The sequence below is a fragment of the Oncorhynchus keta genome, chromosome 18 (genome assembly GCF_023373465.1).
Source record: "Oncorhynchus keta strain PuntledgeMale-10-30-2019 chromosome 18, Oket_V2, whole genome shotgun sequence".
Lineage (NCBI taxonomy): Eukaryota > Metazoa > Chordata > Actinopteri > Salmoniformes > Salmonidae > Oncorhynchus > Oncorhynchus keta.
Window position 1 is genome coordinate 15195194 of NC_068438.1, and position 24397 is coordinate 15219590.

Below are 24397 nucleotides of genomic sequence, written 5' to 3' on the forward strand. Positions count from 1 at the left end.
AAGGCTGCAACATAACAATGTGGAAAAAGTCAAGGGGTCTGAATACTTTACTGATGCACTGTAGTTAAGTCATTAAGTCAAAGCTGAATGAAGACAAGGCATCAAAGGGATTAATAAAAAAGTAGAAATTGTCACGCCCTGATCTTCCCCATTATCCTGTGTACTTATACCTGTGTTTTGTTTGTCTTTTGCCACGTCGTCTTGCTTGTCAAGCTTACCAGCGTTCGTCCTGTCAGCTCCTGTCTTTTTCCCTGCCTCTCTTTTCTCTTCCTCCTGGTTTTTGACCCTTGCCTGTCCTGCACTTGTACCCGCCCACCTGACCACTCTGCCCGTCCCAGACCCTGCTTGCTGTCCTGTACCTTTGCTCCCCCTCTGGATTACTGAACTCTGCCTGACCCCTAGCCTGCCTACCTTGACCTGTCATTTGCCTGACTCTGGTGTTACAATAAACATTGTTACTTCACACGGTCTGCACTTGGGTCTCACCTTGATTCCTGATCAAAAATACCTAATTTTATATGTAATTAATTTGATTTAAAAAAAAATGCAATTAAGTTTATAAAAGCGTATTATTATTTGTTTGATTATATAACTACAGTTAGAAACTTGAGGAAATAACATGTGCACTAGTCTTGTAGTGAAATAAGATGTGAATTTTGAATAGGAAAACAGTAAATGTGTCAGTTTTCAATGGCAGTTTTCAAAAGGGTTCATGTAGAAATTTTTAAAAGGAGCAGAAGCAACTCAGTAGTGATCAGCAGTTACATGTCACTACACACATTGATAGCAGTAGTAATTAAATCAGGATTGAGTAGGCATTCAGCAGTCATCTGTAAGCATTGCGTAGTGATTCAATAGAACATGTATAGGAATGTGTGGGTTTTAAGTAGTAGATCCCCCTCAGTGGTTCCACAGTAGTAATAATTATTTTGTGATGAGTACGAAATGAACATCCCAATTTATCACTCATTACTACACAAATCACTACTGGTTTACTACACATCTCAATAGCAAGTAGTAAAACCATTAGGTTTTGTGTAGAAATTGTGTAGTAATGATGAAAATGAATTAAGTAGTACTTACACCATTGCCCTCACTCTGAGTGTTCTCGCATTCACACCAAACTCCAAATGCTAATAGCCAAGCTCCAACATTATACCATCCCACCGCAGCCCAGCAACGTCACTAGTCAGATAGAGAGGTGTAGGCCTAATATGGGAACGATCCATGTGGTGCAGAAGTGAGAGCACTAATCCTGAGCCAGCCGCACAAAAGCACAGGCATTGGGTGAACGTGGTTAAAACAAACCAACAAGAGCTCCCATAGGATAGTTAACTAATCATGTGATCTAAATTGTGTATTTAAACCCCTTTTATTTGGGGCTTCTAGGAGGCAGCATACAGGAAAGGATGCAGTCCGGATGCATGGCTACTGAGGCTTGTGAAATGAACTTTTAATTATTATTATTATTTTTTTTACAGAAAATGTACACCTGCCTTCCAAGCTGCATCACCTCCTGAGTCCCCTTTTTGTTTCTCGTTTAAATGTTTTACTTGTATTGGTTTCAAACGTGCTCCTAAGCCATAGAAAGACCACTGTAACTGAAATGAGAACTAAAATTGAACCTAGCCTTATGTTGTAAAGTTGCGGGTTTGGTCTCTACTGTCTACTCAAACCTGCTCGAAAAGAACCTGACTCTATTCTACCCCGTGATTACAGCAAGCAAATTTAGCTGCATTAATTGCTTTAGAGGTGCGGCAGGTAGCCTAGTGGTTAGAGCGTTGGGCCAGTAACCTGAGGAATCCCTGAGCTGACAAGGTACAAATCTGTCGTTCTGCCCCTGAACAAGGCAGGTAACCCTCATAGGCTGCCATTGTAAATAACAATTTGTTCTTAACTGACTTGACTAGTCAAATAAAAAAATTGAGCTCCGTCAGACATTATCTATACCAAATCAGACATTTGCCTACTGCGCGTTGCATTATGGGACACAAAGTGCAAAAAGGATTAGCACAGGGAGGCTAGCTAAAGAACCTCAACGAAACGGTACACAAATGTACGTTTTGTAAACCTTTTAACAACAATTTGAGCTATCGACCGCTCCAAGTATTAATGAAAATCTCAAATTTATCTGTGTTTGGCCAACGAATGTTTCCCAAACACAAGAAATTCCAAAGAACGGGCTAAATCGACACCGATAACAAACTGCTTGCAAGCTAGGCTGCTTTGTGCTGTTGCACGCACAGCTGTGGTGTGTTTACATCGGCCTCATTTGACTCCACAACCCGAGGCCGATCAAGTCGAACAACAGACCGAATCGTACACTGTTCTATCTACTGAAGGTATATTTCGTTGCATGGTCAGTAACTCGACCTCTGAATACTGGTAGTTAGCGTGTTGAAGTGTTGAAGATTGGTGTATGTGTAGTTTGCTAGCCGGTCAAGTGAAACGTTTTCATTAACGTTACATTATCTAGCAAGCTAGTTCACTTAACTACCTGGTTGCCTGTCGAAGCCTTTGTTAATGTTTATAGACAGCTAACTGTAGTTGCTCTTTGTTTTGACTTTACATAGCTTTCTTTGTTAGCCAACTAGCTAGCTCGCAACGTGTTGTTACTTGCAGCATGTTAATGTTTACAAGCGAAAATACTGGGTTCAGTTTAGTCCCCGCCCACTTTGCCTGTAAACATAATGCCTGTCCCAATTTTGGACGACCTCTGTTAGCTAGCTGTTTGATGTTGCATTTACACCTGATTTGATTTGTAAGAACTAAGAAGTTAATTGCAGCAGCTAACAACGTAGTTAGCTACTTTCATCGGTATGATGATGAAATCTCAAAGTTAGTGGAGACAGTTCAAGTAGGAATAACGTTCTAAAAATGTATTTCTTCATGCAGGCTACTAGGCCTAGCTATTGTGTTTGTTTCGCTTGAGACTTCGATTTTGTTCTGTTTCAACAGTGCATTATGTTGGGCTATTTATGGACCCTTCACCTGGAAAAACGTTAGGCTAGTTGTTGAAAGTTCAAACCTGTCAATGTTCGAGTCGGGTTTTGAATTAGGTTAGCCCAAACTTAGAATCAAGATAATATGATTTTGAAAGGTAGACAACAACCCCCACTCCTCTCCTCCACTGCAGCTAAAATCAGTGGTTCAAGCCAAATTTGCGTTGCCTTTATTGGGCCAACAGCCGGGGAGTATTTCCTCTTTTTTTCTTAGTGAGGGCAGCAAGCTCTCCCAAAGAGAGCCCCTTCAGGAGAGAGTTTTGTTTGATGGAAAATCTCATGCCTCAGAGCAGCCACATGTCTGAGAAAGGGAGTGCAGTGGTTCCCAAACGTGTTATAGTCTCCTACCCCTTCAAACATTCAACCTCCAGCTGCATACCCCCTCTAGCACCAGGGTCAGCGCACTCTCAAATGTTGTTTTTTGGCATCATTGTAAGTCTGCCACACACTGTACAATGCATTTATTAAACATAAGATTGATTGAGTTTTTGTCATAACCTGGCTCCTGGGAAGTGACAAAGAGCTCTTATAGGACCAGGGCACAAATAATAATCAATACTTTTGCTCTTTATTTAGCCATTTTACATATGAAACCTTATTTCTTAATAAAAAATTGTGAATAACTCACCACAGGTTAATGAGAAGGGTGTGCTTGAAAGGATGCACATAACTCTGCAATGTTGGGTTGTATTGGAGCGTCTTAAATCATTTTCCACACACCGTCTGTGCTTCTATTTAGTTTTCATGCTAGTGAGGGCCGAGCATCCACTCTCACATATGTCGTGTATTTGGCTATGCCGGATTAAGTGATATGACGTGCTATTCTATAAAATAATTTATCTGTAATTAATATTACCTGATTAAGCTAATCAGGTTAATGTAATTAACCATGTCAGGGCACCACAAAATAATGTTTATAGAGCTGTTATCTTCTGAATAAACTCTTAAAGACCTGGTAAACGTTTACCTCAATAGGAGTCAATATCTAATCGTCACTTTATTTAGACTCATCTGAAAGTTGGAAATTATTGGTTATCCTCACGAACCCTGGCTAACGAACCCTCATTAACCAACGCATATTTTCAACTGGTTGGATTACCAAAATATGGTTCCGTTTCCCATCTTTTGATGTCACTCTATGTTAACAAAGGCATTTTCAATAGTCACTTTGGTAGAGTAGAGAGAGGAAAAAGGGGAAAGGTATTTATGGGGGTCATAAACCTCCCCACCTCAGGCCAATGTGATGACACATAGGGACGTGGTAGCAAAGGGTATCAGTGTCTAAACAGCGCGATTTGCCAAGGCAAGAAACTCTTGAGCGCCTCCCTATCTAGAAATCTGGCAGTGGCTTCTGATTAAATTACATTTTCACAGAACCACTTGTTGCAATTTTGACGAGGCTCTCTTGTTCAAACATCGGTAAGTGAACTGGAGGCAGGGCATGAAAAGGAAAATGAATCCAGTTGTCTAGTTGTCTGTGTCATCCGTGTCAAGAAGGTACATGCGTAATTGTGCACCCAGCTCATTCAGGTGCTTCGTTATATCACATTTGACATCGTCCGTAAACTTGAGTTCATTTGCACACAAAAAAATCATACAATGGTGGAAATACCTGTGTGTTGTCCTTGTTAATGCAGACAGAAAAGAGCTCCCACTTCTTAATCATAGCCTCAATTTTGTCCCACACATTGAATATAGTTGCGGAGAGTCCCTGTAATCCTAGATTCAGATCATTCAGGCAAAAAAAAACATCAACCATATAGGCCAGTTGTGTTAGAAACTCGTCACCATGCAAGTGGTCAGATGTGGAGATTATGGTCAGTCAGGAAAACTTTAAGCTCAACTCTCAATTTGAAAAAAGTATCAATACTTTGCCCCTTGATAACCAGCGCACTTCTGTATGTTGTAAAAGCGTTACACGGTCGCTGCCCATATCATTGCATAATGCAGAAAATACACAAGAGTTCAGGGGCCTTGCTTTAATAAAGTTAACCATTTTTACTGTAGTGTCCTAAACGTCTTTCAAACTGTCAGGCATTCCCTTGGCAGCAAGAGCCTCTTGGTGGATGCTGCAGTTTGCCCAAGTGATGTCGGGAGCAACTGCATGCAAGCGCGTTGCCACTCCACTATGTCTCCCTGTCATGGCTTTTGCGCCATCAGTACAGATACCAACACATCTTGACCACCAAAGTCCATTTGATGTCACAAAGCTGTTCATTACTTTAAAAATGTCCTCTCAGGTTGTCCTGGTTTCCAGTTGTTTGCAGAAGAGGATGTTTTCCTTAATTGACCCCCCATAAACGTAACAGACATATACCAGGAGCTGTGCCAGGCCCGCCACGTCTGTTGACTCATCCAGCTGTAACCCATAGAATTCACTGGCTTGTATGCAAAGCAGTAATTGTTTCAAAACATCTCCTGCCATGTCACGGATGTGTCGTGAAACAGTGTTGTTTGATGAAGACATTGTCTGTATAGTTGTTTTGTCCTTTCCCCCCAGCATTGTCCCTGGTACATCTGCAGCAGCAGGAAGAATTAAGTCCTCCACGATAGTGTAGGGCTTCCCTGTCCTATCCACTCAGTAGCTTATCATATAAGATGCTTCTAGCCCCTTCTTATTAATGGTATCTGTTGCTTTTATACATGTCTTACTACTCAAATGTCATTTTTATTCTCGCTCAAAAAACTCCCGTGGCTTATTTTTCAAATTGTCATGTTTAGTTTCTAAATGTCTGCGCAAGAGTGAAGGTTTCCCGCTAGAGTAACGGTTAATGTGATTGGATGTTAATTATTTGACAAGGCTACCTGTATTTGACATTGTGTTGTTATTTCGCTGAACACTACATGGTTGAATTTGATTTTTGGCAGTGAAACGAGGCTACTCGGGCGAGAAAAAGACTTTACCCAAATTTATAGCTCGGTTGGAAAATATAAATGTACGGTTTGAAAATGTGATTTATTTCCCCCCATTTTTGACATTTTTCTATTTTTCTTTTTAAAAAATGAATAAAATGTGAATCACATTTTTCTTTGGCGTACCCCCGACGACATTGCCCAGGTTGGGAATACCTGCTGTAGTGGACTCCACACGAACTTGTCTTTCATCATGATGCATTTGCTTTCGTTATTGTTACATAACGTGCCATTTTATCCTTCACGCTGTCTACTTCCCTCACCCTCTCACCACCTCCCTCGCCGCCTGCTCTCTTTCCTAGTCATTTTATCCTTCACGCTGTCTACTTCCCTCACCCTCTCACCACCTCCCTCGCCGCCTGCTCTCTTTCCTAGTCATTTTATCCTTCACGCTGTCTACTTCCCTCACCCTCTCACCACCTCCCTTGCCGCCTGCTCTCTTTCCTAGTCATTTTATCCTTCACGCTGTCTACTTCCCTCACCCTCTCACCACCTCCCTCGCCGCCTGCTCTCTTTCCTAGTCATTTTATCCTTCACGCTGTCTACTTCCCTCACCCTCTCACCACCTCCCTCGCCGCCTGCTCTCTTTCCTAGTAATTTTTTGGATGAAACCAAACTGGACCCTTTAGGTTAAAATGATATGCTTTTACACAATGACATTATTTGTTTGAACCATTTTGGCTTTAGGTTTTCGTTAGAGTGTAGAATAATGTAAGCAGCACTTCAGTTGTCCTCAACCATCAATGGAAAATGCAGATTGTTTGGTGTTAGGTTAATTTTTATTTCGAGATTTGTTAGGTTAAGTTTGTTTAGAGATCTTCTCTCTAAAACATTGCAAGAGCTGTAAATACATGGTCTCTGGCTTTGAATATCCACATTAGTTTATGCTAGTAGCACATTTGTATATTCCATTTTTTTGGATGCATCTTGAGGTTGACAGACCTGAAATCAATCTGAGGTTCAGTGGGTTTCCAAATGTCAAGAGGGATGTTTCTCTTGGCTCTGCACTCCTTCATCGCTGTTTTTGTTTGTGCATTTCTTTTGCCACTCTGTTAAGTCCATGTGAGGCCAAATGAAAGTCCCCCCAGACAATACTGACTGTTGTCTGTTAACACTTTGTTTGTTAAGTTGTCTGTCTGTGTGGTTACTTAGGCTAAACTGAACTCCTCTAATCCTATCATCTGACAGTGTAGGTTTACTACACGGTGGCAGTTTTTTTCAATACCATCACTGGATTTATATTCAGGTTTTTATTTTAGTATAGCCGCTGTTTAACATCCATAAGGATAATGAATTACAAACATTACATTGACTTTATAGCAAAGGCCCAATGTAGGCCAACATTTGTAGACTAATTTTCCATTCTTCCTGTAGGTGAACGCCCTCCAGAGCAAGTACGCTAAGACAAAGATGGGGGTCAAAACCTTTACCCACAGTTCCCCCACGCACAGTCAAGAGATGCTGGAAAAGCTAAATGCCCTGCGCAACGAGGGCCACCTCTGCGATGTCACTATCCGGGTGCAGGACAAGTTGTTTCTGGCGCACAAGGTGGTGCTGGCCTGCTGCAGCGAGTTCTTCCGCTCCAAACTAGTGGGCAGGCCTGAGGAGGAGGACAAGTTTGTGTTGGACTTGCACCACGTCACGGTGAGCGGCTTCACCCCTCTGCTGGAGTACGCCTACACCTCCACCCTCTCCATCAGCACGGAGAACATCATCGACGTTTTAGCCGCCGCCAGTTACATGCAGATGTTCGCCGTGGCGAGCACATGCTCAGAATTCATGAAGTCCAGCATCCTCTGGAGCGCCGGGAATATGGGGCAGGAGAAACCGCAGGAGTCGGCTCTTGGCGAGAGCGCTTCCTCCCACTGCGCTTTGACGCCGTTGGACAGCAGCCTGTCGCCTGTATCCTCTGACTGCAGCGTGATGGAGAGGAACATCCCTGTGTGTCGCGAGTCGCGCCGCAAACGTAAGAGCTTTATCATGATGTCCCCAGAGAGCCCACTCAAATGCACCTCGCAGATCACCTCGCCGCAGATGCCCAACCCATCGCCCTCCTCCTTCTCGGAGACCACCACCCAGCCAGTGGACTCTTCCCTGGCCTTCCCGTGGACCTTCCCTTTCGGTATCGACCGGAGGTTCCACCCGGATAAGCAGCCCAAGCTTCCCGAGAGCCCACGTCGTCTGGACCAGGCAGGGCCCTCGGAGGTGAGCCGCCGGCTGAGTGACTTCCTGGCCTGTGAAAGCTCCATTAAGGCGCCACTGTCGCTGGCGGGCCCCGAGGAGGACATACACGTGAAGGTGGAGAGGCTGAGTGACGAGGAGGTCCAGGAGACGTTGTCGCAGCCCGTCAGCGCTTCCCAGAGTTCTTTGAGCGACCAGCAGACAGTGCCCTGCAGTGAACAGGTCCAGGAGGACCTCCTCATCAGCCCACAGTCCTCCTCCATAGGTATGGGTGTCACGTGAGTGGACAAAACACTCCAAAGTCAGTCTGCCAGATGTTGTCAGATGTCTTGTGTCAAGCTGAGTCTGCTACACATGCCAACGGTTGTGTAGATATAGCTATATGCCTGACCCCAAAATAATGGAAGAGCCAGGCCTAAGTACATACTTGGGTGTGCATATCTTTTCCGTTAGTTTTGGATTGCGTCATGTAGCTGGGTCTACAATACAGATGACCTAGGATGTGGACTTATCTCAATACAAGACCACCAACTTTTTTTCTCTACACTTTTTGGGAGTGCAATTTCCCTCTAGATTTAAAGGGCTAATCTGCAGTTGCTACATTCTTTTTTTGCTTATAAATTAATGATATTTAGGCCTACCCATTGATTCTTGAAAAATAAAACCTAATATTGCCTTATGAACTTTGTTCAACTGTCGTACCCCATCAGAACCTGACATATAATGTTGTTTTACTCAAAGTAACAAAGTAGGCCTAAATATAAACAAACATGTTTAAAACTATAATTTTGATATCATGGATGGTCAGTCCTTGCATCGATAGTTCTGTCTATGAATTTGAGTGGCTATGTTTCTCCGGCCCCATTCCTCAGCTGTTTTCCCAAACAGTGGCGGGGAGGACGCTTTATTGTTTCAACTGCGGATTGCCACTTTAAAGCTATTCAGTCTTTGCATTGGATCTGTGTATGGGTTCTATCCCGAACCATGTCTTATGGAAATCAGACTGAGAAAGAACTAGTAACTGGTGGAAATTATATTTGTTTTTTGTTTTGGCATAGGTTCGATAGATGAGGGAGTCACAGAAGGGTTGCCCTCAATGCAAAGTACATCCAATGCTGGAGGTCATGCTGAGGATGATGAAAGGTAACAATATGATTGGAAAATACTTATATTCTTTAAATGTAAGTGGAAATATCATGATCACCTTCCCTGGTTTTCAACTCCATTCATTTAGAAGGTTTGATAACCTTGATTTTCTTTTGTTCAAGCTAATCTTGCATTTATGTAAGATGTTCCATTTTGCCTTCCAACTGGTATGGAACCCTTGAGGTCTTGGTTATTATGATGAAGCTAAAGGAAGGTTTTCATCTGACACCCCAAGGTCTACCACATTTGTGTCTACCCTCACTGGAGCACCACATCCTCTTTCTTGTTTCAGATTAGAAAGCCTCCAGTACCCTTACCACTTATACATAAGCCCTTCAACCCGCCCTGGCACTAACGGGCCTGACAGACCTTTCCAGTGCCCCACGTGTGGCGTCCGATTCACCCGCATACAGAACTTGAAGCAACATATGCTCATCCACTCTGGTAGGTAATTTCCACACATCCACTATGCAGTTGAACAGGGCTGTGTAGACTAACTACTGCTCTGCGACCTCTAGCAGCTATCTGTTATGTCGTATCTGTTTATGTCATAGGTACCCATCTGGAAAGTAGCTCATGTGATTTGTACTGTATTTACGTTGCCCTCTACAGTAGTTCCATGCGTCCTCTATTCACCCGATGATAGGAGCCGGAGATTAATGGTATGAATGGCTCGTTAATGGTTTGACTCATGGCACACTGTGGAGAAGAATGAAGGGCATTCCAGGGAACATTGATTTTGGAAACACTTGGGGCTTAGTGTCTCCCGCCTCGGCTGACATCGGAAAAACACACTCATCAAGTGCACACATACCCAAACTCCAATGACAGTGGAACATTATAACAGGAAATGATGTCAGCCAAATATCGACACAAATCTCAACTTGAGTCTTAACCATGACAAACAAGCAGTGCTAAGTTCAAGGAGATCGTGTGGTGCTGTTTCACCTTTTCCAGCCCTTGATACAACACGTTTTATTTTGGAGTGTAATGTCCCATTAATATCTGCTATAAGCTTGAAGCATGATGTTCTCAGTGATAGAGAATGCCTACTTTTAAGTTGTCTATAAAGCCAGTTAGTAGTTGTCCAACAGTAATCAGGCTTGCATGTGGACAGTCCCATTTGTGTAGCCATGTACGGTTACAGCATGTGGAAGGTAGCTAACTATAGGCTGCAGGCAATGACTCCACATTGTGTCCCAACATATAATGGGATAATGGTCTTTGCTACTCCAAACTTCAGACACACTGCTCACATTCATCAAGAAAACCACCATTGTATTCATTGGGGTTCTATCCCCCTGCCAATGCACACATCCACAAGACCCAATTATGAAATTGGTATAATGGAGTAATCCATCAAAGCAAGAGGGGGGGCTCCTGTGTGGTATTATTATTATTCTGAACTGGTCAGTTAAGTATACCATAGAGTAGGGCTGACTCTCTGGTTGAAAATACTTCATGGGGCTCAAGTCTTTTTCTTCAGGGTCATTTAAGCTCGACCCATAGTGTTGTATTGTATGCAGTTAAAAGTAATGCAGTTTACGTCTGCTTAAATATACTTGCTCTGCGAAAGGAGCTTCATTGGAAGTTCACGTCAACTTATGCCTCATAGAGCTGTCAATGTATTTTTATATTTCTCATTGAAAAAAGTCTGTCTTAATCTTAAAGTCGGGGCATGTTTATGAGGGCCATAAATAACTGAATCAACAGAAGCCCTTTTTGCCCTTCGTATTGTTCCCCTGGTCCGATCGGCTCAGAAATGCTTGTTGCAACTAGTAATGCACCTATATGACATTTTTTGCCAATACCGATATTTTCCTTACCAAAAAACCCGATACCGATATAAAAAACTTTAGCGGCCTTTTAAGCATTCTAGTACAGTTAAATACACACATGGACGCAGCGGTCTAAGGCACTGCATCTCAGTGCAAGAGGCGTCACTACAGTCCCTGGCTCGAATCCTAGCTGTATCGCATCTGTTGGCCCAGCGTCGTCCGGGTTTGGCCGGGGTAGGCCGTCATTGTAAATAAGAATTTGTTCTTAACTGACTTGCCTAGGTAAATAAAGGTTACACACACACACAAACACACCACACTGACCAAAAAGTTATTTTGTTGGCATTTACGTATGTCCCCATTACCAGTTAAACATAATCAAAACCTATTTCTTTCACTTACTTGCTGTGCTGTTTCGTTGTTCATTTGTTCAGTCGTTTCATTCTCAACCAGGATTTCTATGGAACGCCGTTTGGTTCTTTGTGTGTCAAAAAAAATACAAGTAACCCCATTTGTAAGCTTGTTGACCAATCAGGACCTGAATATGACTGCACGTCACATAATAATTTAAAGTGCTCATACATATTTTACGTAGTTATAACTCATTGATTACACTATCACTCGTATTTCATATGTCACAACGATTCATCGATACATATGCTATGATGTTGGTAAAGTTGTCTTGCGTACCTACAGTGCTGGTCATAAAAAAGTTTGCATCCATGAGCTAGCTAGCTATGTTCTTCCCCAAAAACATAGCAAAACGACAATCTGTTTCAGTAGCTATAGTTAGCTAGGTAACTATATACCTAGGTGTCATCTAAAAATAACCCTAATTTATTAGACCGTTCTTATTTGATTAGTGGTGGTCAGACCCATCCATCTATGTGAAGCACACAATAAGGATTAGCCACAATAGTGGACTTTGCGGTTAGCCTTCAAAATAAAAGTATGTCATTGACAGTGATGCAAATTAATATAAATAGTAGAATTATGCCATAATTGAATAGATCATGCTAAACGAGGTTGGAATGTTGTTATATAAAATCAGCAAAATATTTGATTTATTTTATTTCACCTTTATTTAACCAGGTAGGCAAGTTGAGAATAAGTTCTCATTTACAATTGCGACCTAGCCAAGATAAAGCAAAGCAGTTCAACACATACAACAACACAGAGTTACACATGGAGTAAAACAAGCATACAGTCAATAATACTGTAGAAAAATAAGTCTACATACAATGTGAGCAAATGAGGCGAGGTAAGGGAGGTAAGGGCAAAAAAAGGCCATGGTGGTGAAGTAAATACAATATAGCAAGTAAAACACTGAAATGGTAGATTTGCAGTGGAAGAATGTGCAAAGTAGAAATAGAAATAATGGGGTGCAAAGGAAAAAAAATGTAATAAATACAGTAGAGGAAGAGGTAGTTGTTTGGGCTAAATTATAGATGGGCGATGTACAGGTGCAGTAATCTGTGAGCTGCTCTGACAGCTGGTGCTTAAAGCTAGTGAGGGAGATAAGTGTTTCCAGTTCCAGAGATTTTTGTAGTCCGTTCCAGTCATTGGCAGCAAAGAACTGGAAGGAGAGGCGGCCAAACGAGGAATAGGCTTTGGGGGTGACCAGAGAGATATACCTGCTGGAGCGTGTGCTACAGGTGGGTGCTGCTATGGTGACCAGCGAGCTGAGGTAAGGGGGGACTTTACCTAGCAGGGTCTTGTAGATGACCTGGAGCCAGTGGGTTTGGCGACGAGTATGAAGCGAGGGCCAGCCAACGAGATCGTACAGGTCACAGTGGTGGATAGTATATGGGGCTTTGGTGACAAAACGGATGGCACTGTGATAGACTGCATGCAATTTATTGAGTAGGGTATTGGAGGCTATTTTGTAAATGACATCGCCGAAGTCGAGGATCGGTAGGATGGTCAATTTTACGAGGTTATGTTTGGCAGCATGAGTGAAGGATGCTTTGTTGCGAAATAGGAAGCCAATTCTAGATTTAACTTTGGATTGGAGATGTTTGATGTGAGTCTGGAAGGAGAGTTTACGGTCTAACCAGACACCTAGGTATTTGTAGTTGTCCACATATTCTAAGTCAGAACCGTCCAGAGTAGTGATGTTGGATGGGCGGGCAGGTGCAGGCAGCGATCGGTTGAAGGGCATGCATTTAGTTTTACTTGTATTTAAGAGCAGTTGGAGGCCACGGAAGGAGAGTTGTATGGCATTGAAGCTCGTCTGGAGGGTTGTTAACACAGTGTCCAAAGAAGGGCCAGAAGTATACAGAATGGTGTCGTCTGCGTAGAGGTGGATAAGAGAATCACCAGTAGCAAGAGCGACATCATTGATGTATACAGAGAAGAGAGTCGGCCCAAGAATTGAACCCTGTGGCACCCCCATAGAGACTGCCAGAGGCCTGGACAACAGGCCCTCCGATGTGACACACTGAACTCTATCAGAGAAGTAGTTGGTGAACCATGCGAGGCAATCATTTGAGAAACCAAGGCTATTGAGTCTGCCGATGAGGATGTGGTGATTGACAGAGTCGAAAGCCTCGGCCAGGTCAATGAATACGTCTGCACAGTATTGTTTCTTATCAATGGCGGTTAAGATATTGTTTAGGACCTTGAGCGTGGCTGAGGTGTACCCATGACCAGCTCTGAAACCAGATTGCATAGCGGAGAAGGTGTGTTGGGATTCTAAATGGTCGGTAATCTGTTTGTTGACTTGGCCTTCGAAGACCTTAGAAAGGCAGGGTAGGATAGATATACAGTGGGGCAAAAAAGTTTTTAGTCAGCCACCAATTGTGCAAGTTCTCCCACTTAAAAAGATAAGAGAGGCCTGTAATTTTCATCATAGGTACACTTCAACTATGACAGACAAAATGAGAAAAAAAATCCAGAAAATCACATTGTAGGATTTTTTAATGAATTTATTTGCAAATTATGGTGGAAAATAAGTATTTGGTCAATAACAAAAGTTTATCTCAATACTTTGTTATATACCCTTTGTTGGCAATGACCGAGGTCAAACGTTTTCTGTAATTCTTCACAAGGTTTTCACACACTGTTGCTGGTATTTTGGCCTATTCCTCCATGCAGATCTCCATGAAAGAGAGGTTGAACAGGCTAGTAATAGGGGTTGCAACAGTTTCGGTAGATAATTTTAGAAAGGGTCCAGATTGTCTAGCCAGATTGTCTGATTTGTAGGGGTCCAGATTTTGCAGCTCTTTCAGAACATCAGCTGACTGGATTTGGGAGAAGGAGAAATGGGAAGGCTTGGGCGAGTTGCTGTGGGGGGTGCAGTGCTGTTGACCGGGGTAGGGGTATCCAGGTGTAAAGTATGGCCAGCCGTAGAAAAATGCTCATTGAAATTCTCAATTATAGTGTATTTATCGGTGGTGACAGAGTTTCCTATCCTCAGTCCAGTGGTTAGCTGGGAGGAGGTGCTCTCATTCTCCATGGACTGTACACTGTCTCAGAACTTTTTTTTAGTTTGTGTTGCAATAATTAGTTAATTTGACAAAAATCTGTTGAAATCACACTGGATGTATTATACTTTAGAATTGCATTGGCGGCATACTTATTTCACTGTAGAACCTGACCTGTTGATTGTGGATCAATGACATGGGGTATCAGTCTACTCAGTGACACCCAGAGAACATTAGCGTCTTAGCTCTTATTGCGGGACTCTGAAACAACTGTGAATTGAGACACATTTATTGTCAATCGATGTGTATCTGACATGCCCCCTGAGCACACTCAGAGACTCTTGACACCTATTCCAAATGGGAACTTCAAATGTGTCTCATGCGCACAGTGCAATAGCACTATAAAAACATCCTTCTTCAGACACCCACATACAGGTCGAAAAATATTTAATATGCCGTAAACTCTTTATTTTTTTTAACAGTTTCATTAATTCATTCTAATTAACTGAATCATTACGACCCTCACTATTGTCATTTGTTACACTAATTGCACTGTTTGTCTACATAACCTGGTTGAAGCATTCATGACATTACCCTGAAGAAGGCACAGTGATGCCGAAACGTTGGTAAATACCCAATAAATTACTGGGAGTTTATATATGGAGTGTGCGATTCTCTTTATTTTGATAGTTTATAGTTTATTTTCCGTTAGTTAGCACCGCCACACAAACACATTTTTATGGGTTTGTTCCAGCTCATGTTTTTGAACACGATTCCCGAGGAAAAACAATACTGCGTAGATGTTTTGGAGTCCGATAACTCTGAGGAGGACGTCGGGGAAAAAATATATTTGGTATTGAGTAGACTGATACCCCATTTGTTTTTGACACGCAAAGACCCAAACGGCGTTCCATAGTATGTCATGAAGATAATAGCAGTGACGCTATTACTGTGATACTCCGATAGCACACTTGGTAGTGGGTACCGGTGCTCGACCAGTCGCGATAGCCAACATCACCCACGACATAGAACCTTTGAGTTCTCTCGCTGAAATGTTCTTACTCTTTCAAACAAGTGCTCAACTTGTTGACTGCTCGATCCACACAGCATACATTGTGGGCTAGGTTAGGAATGCTGTGTTGCGCAGAATTTTACGTGGCGTCATTACGTCATGTACCTACGTTATATAGGTATACACATCAGTTTTGACATCGGTTTTGCACATCGGCGTTTAAACTAGACAGGCCAATACCGATGTTGGCATTTTTACCTAATATCGGCCGATATGTTCACCGATATATCATGCATCCCTAGTTGCGACCCATGTGTGTCAATGAACCATGCGGGATATTGGAGACTGGATGCCTCTGTCACAGTTTCTTTGGTGTGCATGCATACTATACTGTAGGTCATACAATGATGATTACTACCTGTTTCTGACACATTTTACACATCTATTTTTAACACTCACACTTAATGTTTTTGTGATACATTTTTAACACTGACATCTTTTTTTGTTTTGTGATAGTTTTAACATTGACAATTCTAAAAATCAACGTCTTATTGCAGAATTCATAGTTAATCTATTGTAGTGATTCTAATGTGCGACACAAGTCCTCTTTCTTTTCATCCCTTTTTCAACAGGCATTAAGCCTTTCCAGTGTGATCGCTGTGGGAAAAAGTTCACACGGGCCTACTCCCTAAAGATGCACCGGCTGAAGCACGAAGGTAAACGCTGTTTCCGGTGCCAGATTTGTAGTGCCACATTCACGTCCTTCGGCGAATATAAGCACCACATGAGGGTGTCCCGCCACATAATCCGCAAGCCCCGGATTTACGAGTGCAAAACGTGCGGCGCCATGTTTACCAACTCTGGCAATTTAATTGTACACCTGCGGAGTCTGAACCATGAGGCATCTGAACTAGCAAACTACTTCCAGAGCAGGTGAGGAGTCCCGGGGTGTCGTCCCTTCATTTAATCAGCTTAATATAACACAGGAAATAAGGAAAAAATACAATTAAATCTCCCATAGTGGCCATGTTCAGGGAGATATGCTATTTCAAGCTTTTCAGAATTGGTTCATTAAACAGGTCCAACTAACTGAGCATACCGTGAAACTTACAGTACAACACATATCAGTCATGCTGAATATGTGGTTCAAAGCAGTCTTTGGCCACTTTCCTCAAAATCCCTATATATGTCTTAGCTCAAGGGTAATGTAGCATAGACTATTACATGAGTTACTATTGTGTATTTTGTTGTCCATTTTCTTAATTGAACCATTCCATGCTGTTATCTTAGTTACTTGCCTTTGGGAAACATACAGTATGAAATTATACGTGCTACGGGCTTTTAATTCTTGCGTCTCGCAACAATTTGGATAAATTACATAACCTATTTCTGTCAGAATACATTTTACTTTTCCACATAGGAATTTCACTCAGTTTAAAGGCTTTTATTAAAATGTATAGCTCATAGTACTTCACGTACTTCTACATAAAGCAGACATGTGCTCATATATTCTAGACTTTTCCACTTCTTAATCAAACTCAAGCCCTCACAGGTTGGTAGGGCTCAAATGGGCCATTTACTTTTTTAAATGTTATAGTATGATGTCTATGCCTGAGATCATAACAGTGTATGGAAAATTCTTTGGCGATCCAGTTTGATTGTCAAAAAACAGATCGCAGGCCTCACACAGCCCTCACATAATGATCTGTCACCGTATTATTTTTCAAGAAAATGGGCCGATTTCCATCCGTTTTTCATTTTGCCTTTAACTTCAACCATATTTACTGTGTAGTCCACTTCATATAGGAGGTTTAGAGACACTTTCATCAACAGCTTTCTATCGTCTGTTATGTCTCCACATGGTCCCAGTGATTTCCTCATGCCCGACTACCTGAGCCAAGTGCAGGAGGAGGAGACTCTGGGGCAGTACGAGCTGGTGGAGCACGGCTTTGAAGGCAACCATTCGTCTGTCCAGATGCCGGTCATCTCCCAGGTCTCCTCCACCCAGAATTGCGAGAGCAGCACCTTCCCCCTGGACCCTTTATCCTTGAAGGACGAAAACGTGTCAGAGGAGCCAAAGACAAATGGCAGTAACAGCTCCCCGGACGGCTCAGAGGAGGAGAACGCCCACATCAAAGAGCTGGCTTCCATTACGATTGAGTGACTGTCACTTCCTAATTGTCCCACTCGTTCCCCCTTCCAATCCAAAGCCCTGACTTTGGAAAGTGCCTGAGATTGCCCTTCTTTAGCGAGCACCACTAGAATTAGATGTCTTAACTTTGCTAACAAGTAGTTTCTTTCCTTCCTTATTGGATTGTTGTTTTTTGCATAATGATCGTTCATACGGTAGATGCTGTGTTACTTCTTGAGTGCCGTCGCTTCGGGCAAACTGTTAGTGTTACTAAATATGATTTGATAATAGAATGCTATGTTGGATTTTGTCGTGATTTATGTGACAGGTGTGTATGTATTCCTTCGTGAATAGGGACACAGTACATTTAAACCTTTAAAATATATATATATATTATTTGAAAACTTGAAATTGCATTATAGAGCTCTCATTGTCTCTTTCTTTACGCGCAATATGAATGAACTGTAGCTACTACACTTGACTTGTGTTGGGTGTTGTTCATAATTTAGGTATCTACTGTGGCTTTGACTCTCAAAGGTCGGGTCACAAAGGCATGGAAGCATTTCATATGTGAAGTCAATCGTTAATTCATCAAGAGAGACGCACTGCAACGGCTGCGCTTTCCGATATCTAGAAGAGCTAGGCTAAGTTCAAATGGGAAGTTAAAGTGTAGTTAATTTGTCGGACCTAATTCATTAGAAATACTTGTCTCTAGCAGTTCTTGTGTGATGGAAATCTCTATCTCTCTAGCTGTGTGACAAAAAAGCGAGTCTCACTATAATTAGTGATTAAATAAAATAAAACATTTCAGTGAGGTAGAAGTAATATGTAGGTGACTTATAACTAATATGTCAACTTTGGTGACATATAACTACTGTGCTTCAATGTCACTATTTTGACATACAATGAGACCATGTTGCATTTGGTGGAGCATGTGTTGGTAGGAATATTTCTACCTAACTTTACACAGACGGTTTACTTTGGACATGAATGTGAGTGACATTCTTCGGACTAACGTTGTACTAATCAAGTGGTCAGCACATTAGAATTTAGAGCTGGGTGCCTTGCTTTTACTTTGAGTTTAGTTTTGTAAGGAGAGGTCTTCAATAACATGGCCAACATGACATTGCTTTGTATCATTTAAGTGTGATCGATAGATATTTTCATCTTCATAGTGTTTTCGGTTCACCTTGAGATTTCCAGCTAAATTTTCTTTGTCACTGCTTTTCAACAGAAATCTTGCCCTAGCTTGGACACCTGTTATATTGAGCCATCACTAGTCAGTTGCACATCACCATGCCTTTATAATAAGGTGGTGATACTCCATTGATTAAATGCTACTGATATTTATTTGTTCATTAAGTGTAGTCCTTATCAATTCATTAATCTTGGTAGTCCTGCAAAAAAACAAAAAAGGACTTTTGCGTTCCAATGAAATGCAAAATAGATGACAAACTCTGATGGTAACATTAAAAATATTACTAGGAAAATAATAATTTGGTGATATTTAACATGATTAATCTGTTATTATTTTTGTTTTGTCATTTTAGCAGATGCAACTTACAGTAGTGAGTGCATATCTTGGGCTCAGAGAAGTAACGTGTGTTTTATAATCAGATAATGGGTGCTCAGAGATTTGACATATGATTGTCCTGTGCCATCCAATCAACCTTTCCTAAAATATGTGGCATTTAGCCTAACCACCCTATGTCTGGGTAACAATCAAGCTCTCCTATTGGACCAAATGTTCCCAGTCCCTTTGGGGGTTGGTGTATCTACCATTTTTAATCTATCGTTGCTGTTGACGTTATAAAGTAATGAGGTAATCATGCTTGGTTTCCCCATGCTATTGAAATATTGTTCACAGGAAATGTAATTTTCTCTCCGATAGACACTGTATCATGTGCGTTGGAGAATCTATAGCCTTCATATAGGACCTTGCATAGCTTCAAGCTGCACAATTTAAAATCTGTAGTCATTTTATTTTTTCACGCGTTTGAGCATTTTAGCGCTTAAGTAAGCTTGTGTTTTGCGTGTGTTTGTTTCTGTTTGTATTCACATACCTTTTTCATAAAGAAATGCTGCTGTTTGTTGAAACTTAAAGTGCCCAAATATTTTTGGTGAACCTATTGTGTGCAATAAATGGACAAGCTGTTGGGTTCTATGTTTATATTTTGTGTCTGAATAATGAAAGAAAAGAATGTACTGTTTTTCGTATTGTTGTGTACTTACAATGTGATAGATTAACTGAAGAAAAACAAGTGAGAATCCACTCAATCTGTGAAATCACCAACGAAGTGTACATCTTGATTTTTTTATTTGATTCTTTTCAAATTACTCCTAGGATTGTGAAATGCACGTTCATTTGAAAGTCCTGTGAATCTGAGAGCATGCGTTTTCTTTCTTCTGTTTGCTGTTCAATAAGGTCGTGTTGAGGTGAGATGTGTTAAAACCTCAGCACGTATCAGCGTTTTGTTCTTGATTTTTCTCCAACTAAAGTTTTTACAGATATTAGCATGTCTTTCCTTTGTTCCCCAGATGTAGCTTCTCTTATGTGCAATGTTTAAAAAATGTATTGACATATATGCCTTTTCAATGTGTACATGATATATACATTTCCTGGTTCATATTGTTTGTTGAAAATATGACAAAACGGTAGCTCTTAGTTATACATTATATATTTTTGTGACTTTTGTATTACAATTGCTGTTTTATGAGTATGCCATCTTTTGGATATTCTTGTTAAATGTGAATATATCAAATACATGTTTAATACATGTTTAAGGAGTGTGGGCCTTTTAATGTTCACTTTGTTGACTGTCTGCAGACACACAAACATACATATATATATATATTGTATATTCTTTATACTGTAGATTAATTTCCAACTTAGTTTGGATGATTGAAAAATATGTTGTATTTTGTGACTTTGATATTTAATCTGTAGTTTCATTTAACAGTTTTAAACATCCCCGTAATGCAATTTGCATATGGTGCAAGAGCAGAAATGTTTGTGGTTTCATAAGCAAGTGTTGAATGTTCAACTTTCCAGATCATTTCCAAGATTAACTGTTCTAAACTGATGAAACCACTTTCTACTGCTATACAGTTAATGGATGTTCCCAATTCTGATCTGTGTTTTTTCCTAGTTTGCAATTATATTGTGAAGAGGGGTGTTTTGTACAGTACAAAAAAAACGACTAAAATGTAAATAAAAACTTGCAATCGACTCCCACCCCCTTGGCCAAGTTATTTATTTTTGAGGACATGAAAGGACAACATATCTGGTATGCATCACTTACGCAAACATCTGACTGGAGCACATGTCTATAACTATTTTTTGGTGGCTATATGCCAAAACAATAAAACCCACCAAGCTTTAGCGCTTGCCTAATGAAGGTGTTTGTGGTTCCTACTCATAATCATGTTTCCCACTGTTTATTGCTAAGAAAAACACTATGGGCTACAGATTAAGTTAATCAAATATACTTGTTATTGATTATTCTGATTCATTATACATTGGCATGTAAATATTTTACTTTTCATGGCATTCAATTCTAAGATGCATTATGTGGTTGGTAAATGAAAGTAAACAAACAAACATGCATTATTTTAATAAATAGGGTCTTGCATGTGTTGTAAAATAACTACATGGCCCTCAGATCCAGACTTCTCACTACAGTTCAGTCCAAATCTCTGTAATTGCTTACTGGTGCATGTCCCAGATTACAGACAGTTTTGATTCAAATGTGGAAAACAAAGATTCAAAAGATAACCTTATGTCGAAAGTGTGTTTACTTTAAGTAGTGAAAGCCCATAGAGTGAGGTCTGGACTATTAAAGGTGATTTATGATATATTTGAGATGATCCCAACCACCTGTGTATAATTCAGTGTCCCTTTGTGACTCCGAATTGGTCTTATTTTATAGAGGAATTAGGCTAGTATCAGTGAAGCTTATGTTATCAAAGTCATTACCGTGGATGGATTACCCTATAAACTAGCTATAGTGTTAGGCCTTTTTTTTGTGCCTTTTTAAAGGATAGGAAAGCTCTGGCTCGGAGATCCAATATAACATTTATCACAAATAATGTCCTTAATAGAAACATATTTCTCCTGTTTAAAAAAAAGAAGGAAAATAATAAGGGTTTCGTGAACTAACACTCGCACTTGACCCCCTCCCCCCCTCCTTACAAGCTCTGGCTTTGCTGATAGCTACTTTATTGAAGAAAAATGTACTTACAATGACTGTGAAATGTGGTTGTCCCCCCTAGCTATCGTAAGATGAATGCACTCACTGTAAGTCGCTCTGGATATGATGTAAATGTAATGAACTCAGATAATGAACAACAGATCATTTTGATCTGGATTAAAATGTTCTGGAAAAACTAGCCTATGGGTTTATCCACATACCCTGTTGTGAAAAAAATCCCACAGAAGTGTGGGAATATATAGGTGAATTACTTAGTGAAACCCATAGTATTATCCCCTACTGTGGGCCTCATTAAAATGTTACGTAAGACTGGGCTGTCACTTCGTTACTTGTAAAGTTTTACTGGAGAGCCAAGAATGTGTTTGTAGATGCATTTATGACTTGTTTACATTCTTGACTTATCTGTAGACATGCAATCCCAGAGGGGCTTCGATGGGATAGAGCCAAACCTGCGTTGCCAGGAAAACAACATACAATGTTGAACACAGCTGTCATGCATCTCCAATCAATTCCCCAATGTCTAATCCATTAATTTGACTATACCTTTAATAATTGTATCAGATGCAAACTTAAAGAGCCTTTAAAATCTCTACAGTGATTTCAATGCTGCATTTAAGGATATTCAGATATTGTTAACACTTTACAACTGTCATGAATAAACATTTATAAACATTTATAATGGCTTATTTATGAAAGTTGTCATTTGAAATACAAAAGAGACATTTAAATGTTGCTTTGATCCCCCTGGTTCAATGATTTGGTGACCACGATGCCAACTTTATCAAATGGGTTTGTATAGTAGAAAGGGGAGCCAAGGCGTGATGCCTGATGTGGTCTGCCCTAGTCACCCACCCTGTTGGTGGCATGTGGCTGCTAATCATCTCTGTAAGCTTCCCTCAACAATACTTTCCCTCTGTCCTTTTGATAATCCTGCTGACGTCTATGTGGGTGACCCCAGAATGATGTGTTGTGAGACAATGATTTAACTCGACTTCAACCTTCTCTCTATTTAAATGTCTAAATCAACCCTTGTCTCATTGGGGTTTTCTTACAATAAAATACAACTATTTTGTGGGCCTTTCTTGTTTAATGAAAAAAAAATTGTTAATACCATTTAAGAATCACAAGCGACTCAGCAATACAACTCTCTCTGGTTCTGTCTCAACTCTAACCTCATATATAGTTGAAGTCGGAAGTTTACATACACCTTAGCCAAATACATTTTTCACAATTCCTGACATTCAACATAGAATGCCCACTTATATCACACCCTGACCAAACAAAACATAGAAACAAACAATGCAAATAATGGTCAGAGTGTGACAGTACCCCCCCCCTAAGGTGCGGACTCCGGCCGCAAAAGTCCATGAGTCCTGTGTTCTTAGCCACTGCTGCTGCTGGCTGTTACCACGCTGCTTGGTCCATTGATGGTGGGTTATTCTGACTATGTTATGTTGCATGTTAGCACAGTGTTTCATTAGCAGTCACGTACGTCTTATTATTTTGTATAGTCAATCATTAAATCATGCATTCACACCACGCTGCGCTTTGGTCTCCCCTTTACGACGATCGTGACAACGTGGTACCTTCAGGCGTTTGGAAATTGCTCCCAAGGATGAACAAGACATGTGGAGGTCTACAATTTTTCTTTGAGGACTTGGCTGATTTCTTTTGATTTTCCCATGATGTCAAGCAAAGAGGCACTGAGTTTGAAGGTATGCCTTGAAATACATCCACAGGTACAGCTCCAATTGACTCCAATTATGTCAATTTAGCCTATCAGAAGCTTCTAAAGCCATGACATCATTTTCTGGAATTTTCCAAGCTGTTTAAAGGCACAGTCAACTTAGTGTATGTAAACTTTTGACCCACTGGAATTGTGATACAGTGAATTATAAGTGAAATAATCTGTCTGTAAACAATTGTTGGAAGAATTACTTGTGTCATGCACAGAGTAGATGTCCTAACCGACTTGCCAAAACTATAGTTTGTTAACAAGAAATTTGTTGAGTGGTTGAACAACGATTTTTAATGACTCCAATGTAAGTGTATGTAAACTTCCGACTTCAACTGTATCATTGTTCATATGCCTATAAGCTTATTTTCTAGTCTATCTAGTCTAATAGTTTGTCCAACCAAAAATGTAAATACTTTAGTAATACCTGAAAGTTAGACTGCAAATGGAATAACAAACAATAGATCATTTCAAAACAATGTGTTTCATCTGAAAACCATGGCCCGAGTCATTTAATCTGACAGTACTAAACATTGGGTATTAAGTGGATACACGCACTTAAGCCTCTTTCCAGCAATTTTTGGACGCCCTCATAATTGTATTTGCTGTTTAATTCTTTCCACTATGGTTCCGAATTTAATCCTCTCCCCTTTTGGAAAACATTCCCTTCAGCCAGACTTGGAAAATTGAGCCTTCATTCCAGTTGGAATTCCATTGGATACACATGTGACCCCCGGAGATAGGAGGAAGCAGGGGTAAACATGTGAGTGGAATGCCTATTAGTTGCATAATAATTAAAAAGTGACTACATCTGACAGCTTGGTACATCTTTTCCAGAGACAGATTCAAAAGTAGATATTCCC

The 24397-nt window shown here is 40.7% G+C and overlaps 1 protein-coding gene across 4 annotated transcripts; it reads left to right on the forward strand.

The window, feature by feature from the left end:
* Positions 1 to 1448: 1448 nt before the first annotated feature.
* Positions 1449 to 20823, forward strand: LOC118397341 (zinc finger and BTB domain-containing protein 44-like). Of its 4 annotated transcripts, none has more exons than XM_035791995.2 (6): positions 1449 to 2359; positions 7290 to 8361; positions 9155 to 9239; positions 9535 to 9686; positions 16090 to 16173; positions 17327 to 17486. In XM_035791995.2, the coding sequence occupies exons 1-6, from the start codon at positions 2357 to 2359 to the stop codon at positions 17350 to 17352; spliced, it is 1422 nt and encodes a 473-aa protein (XP_035647888.2). In that variant the 5' UTR covers positions 1449 to 2356; the 3' UTR covers positions 17353 to 17486. The 4 variants fall into 4 exon arrangements, with proteins under 4 accessions (XP_035647888.2, XP_035647885.2, XP_035647886.2 ...); XM_035791992.2 differs by having other exon boundaries at positions 1454 to 2359; positions 16090 to 16390; positions 17327 to 20823; XM_035791993.2 differs by having other exon boundaries at positions 1456 to 2342; positions 16090 to 16390; positions 17327 to 20823.
* Positions 20824 to 24397: the final 3574 nt, after the last annotated feature.

What these genes read in the sequence shown, in the direction of transcription:
- LOC118397341 (XM_035791992.2), top strand. An exon ending in CATGCTGAGGATGATGAAAG is followed by an intron (nt 9,240 to 9,534) that starts GTAACAATATGA and finishes TTCTTGTTTCAG; the next exon opens with ATTAGAAAGCCTCCAGTACC. An exon ending in ACATATGCTCATCCACTCTG is followed by an intron (nt 9,687 to 16,089) that starts GTAGGTAATTTC and finishes CTTTTTCAACAG; the next exon opens with GCATTAAGCCTTTCCAGTGT.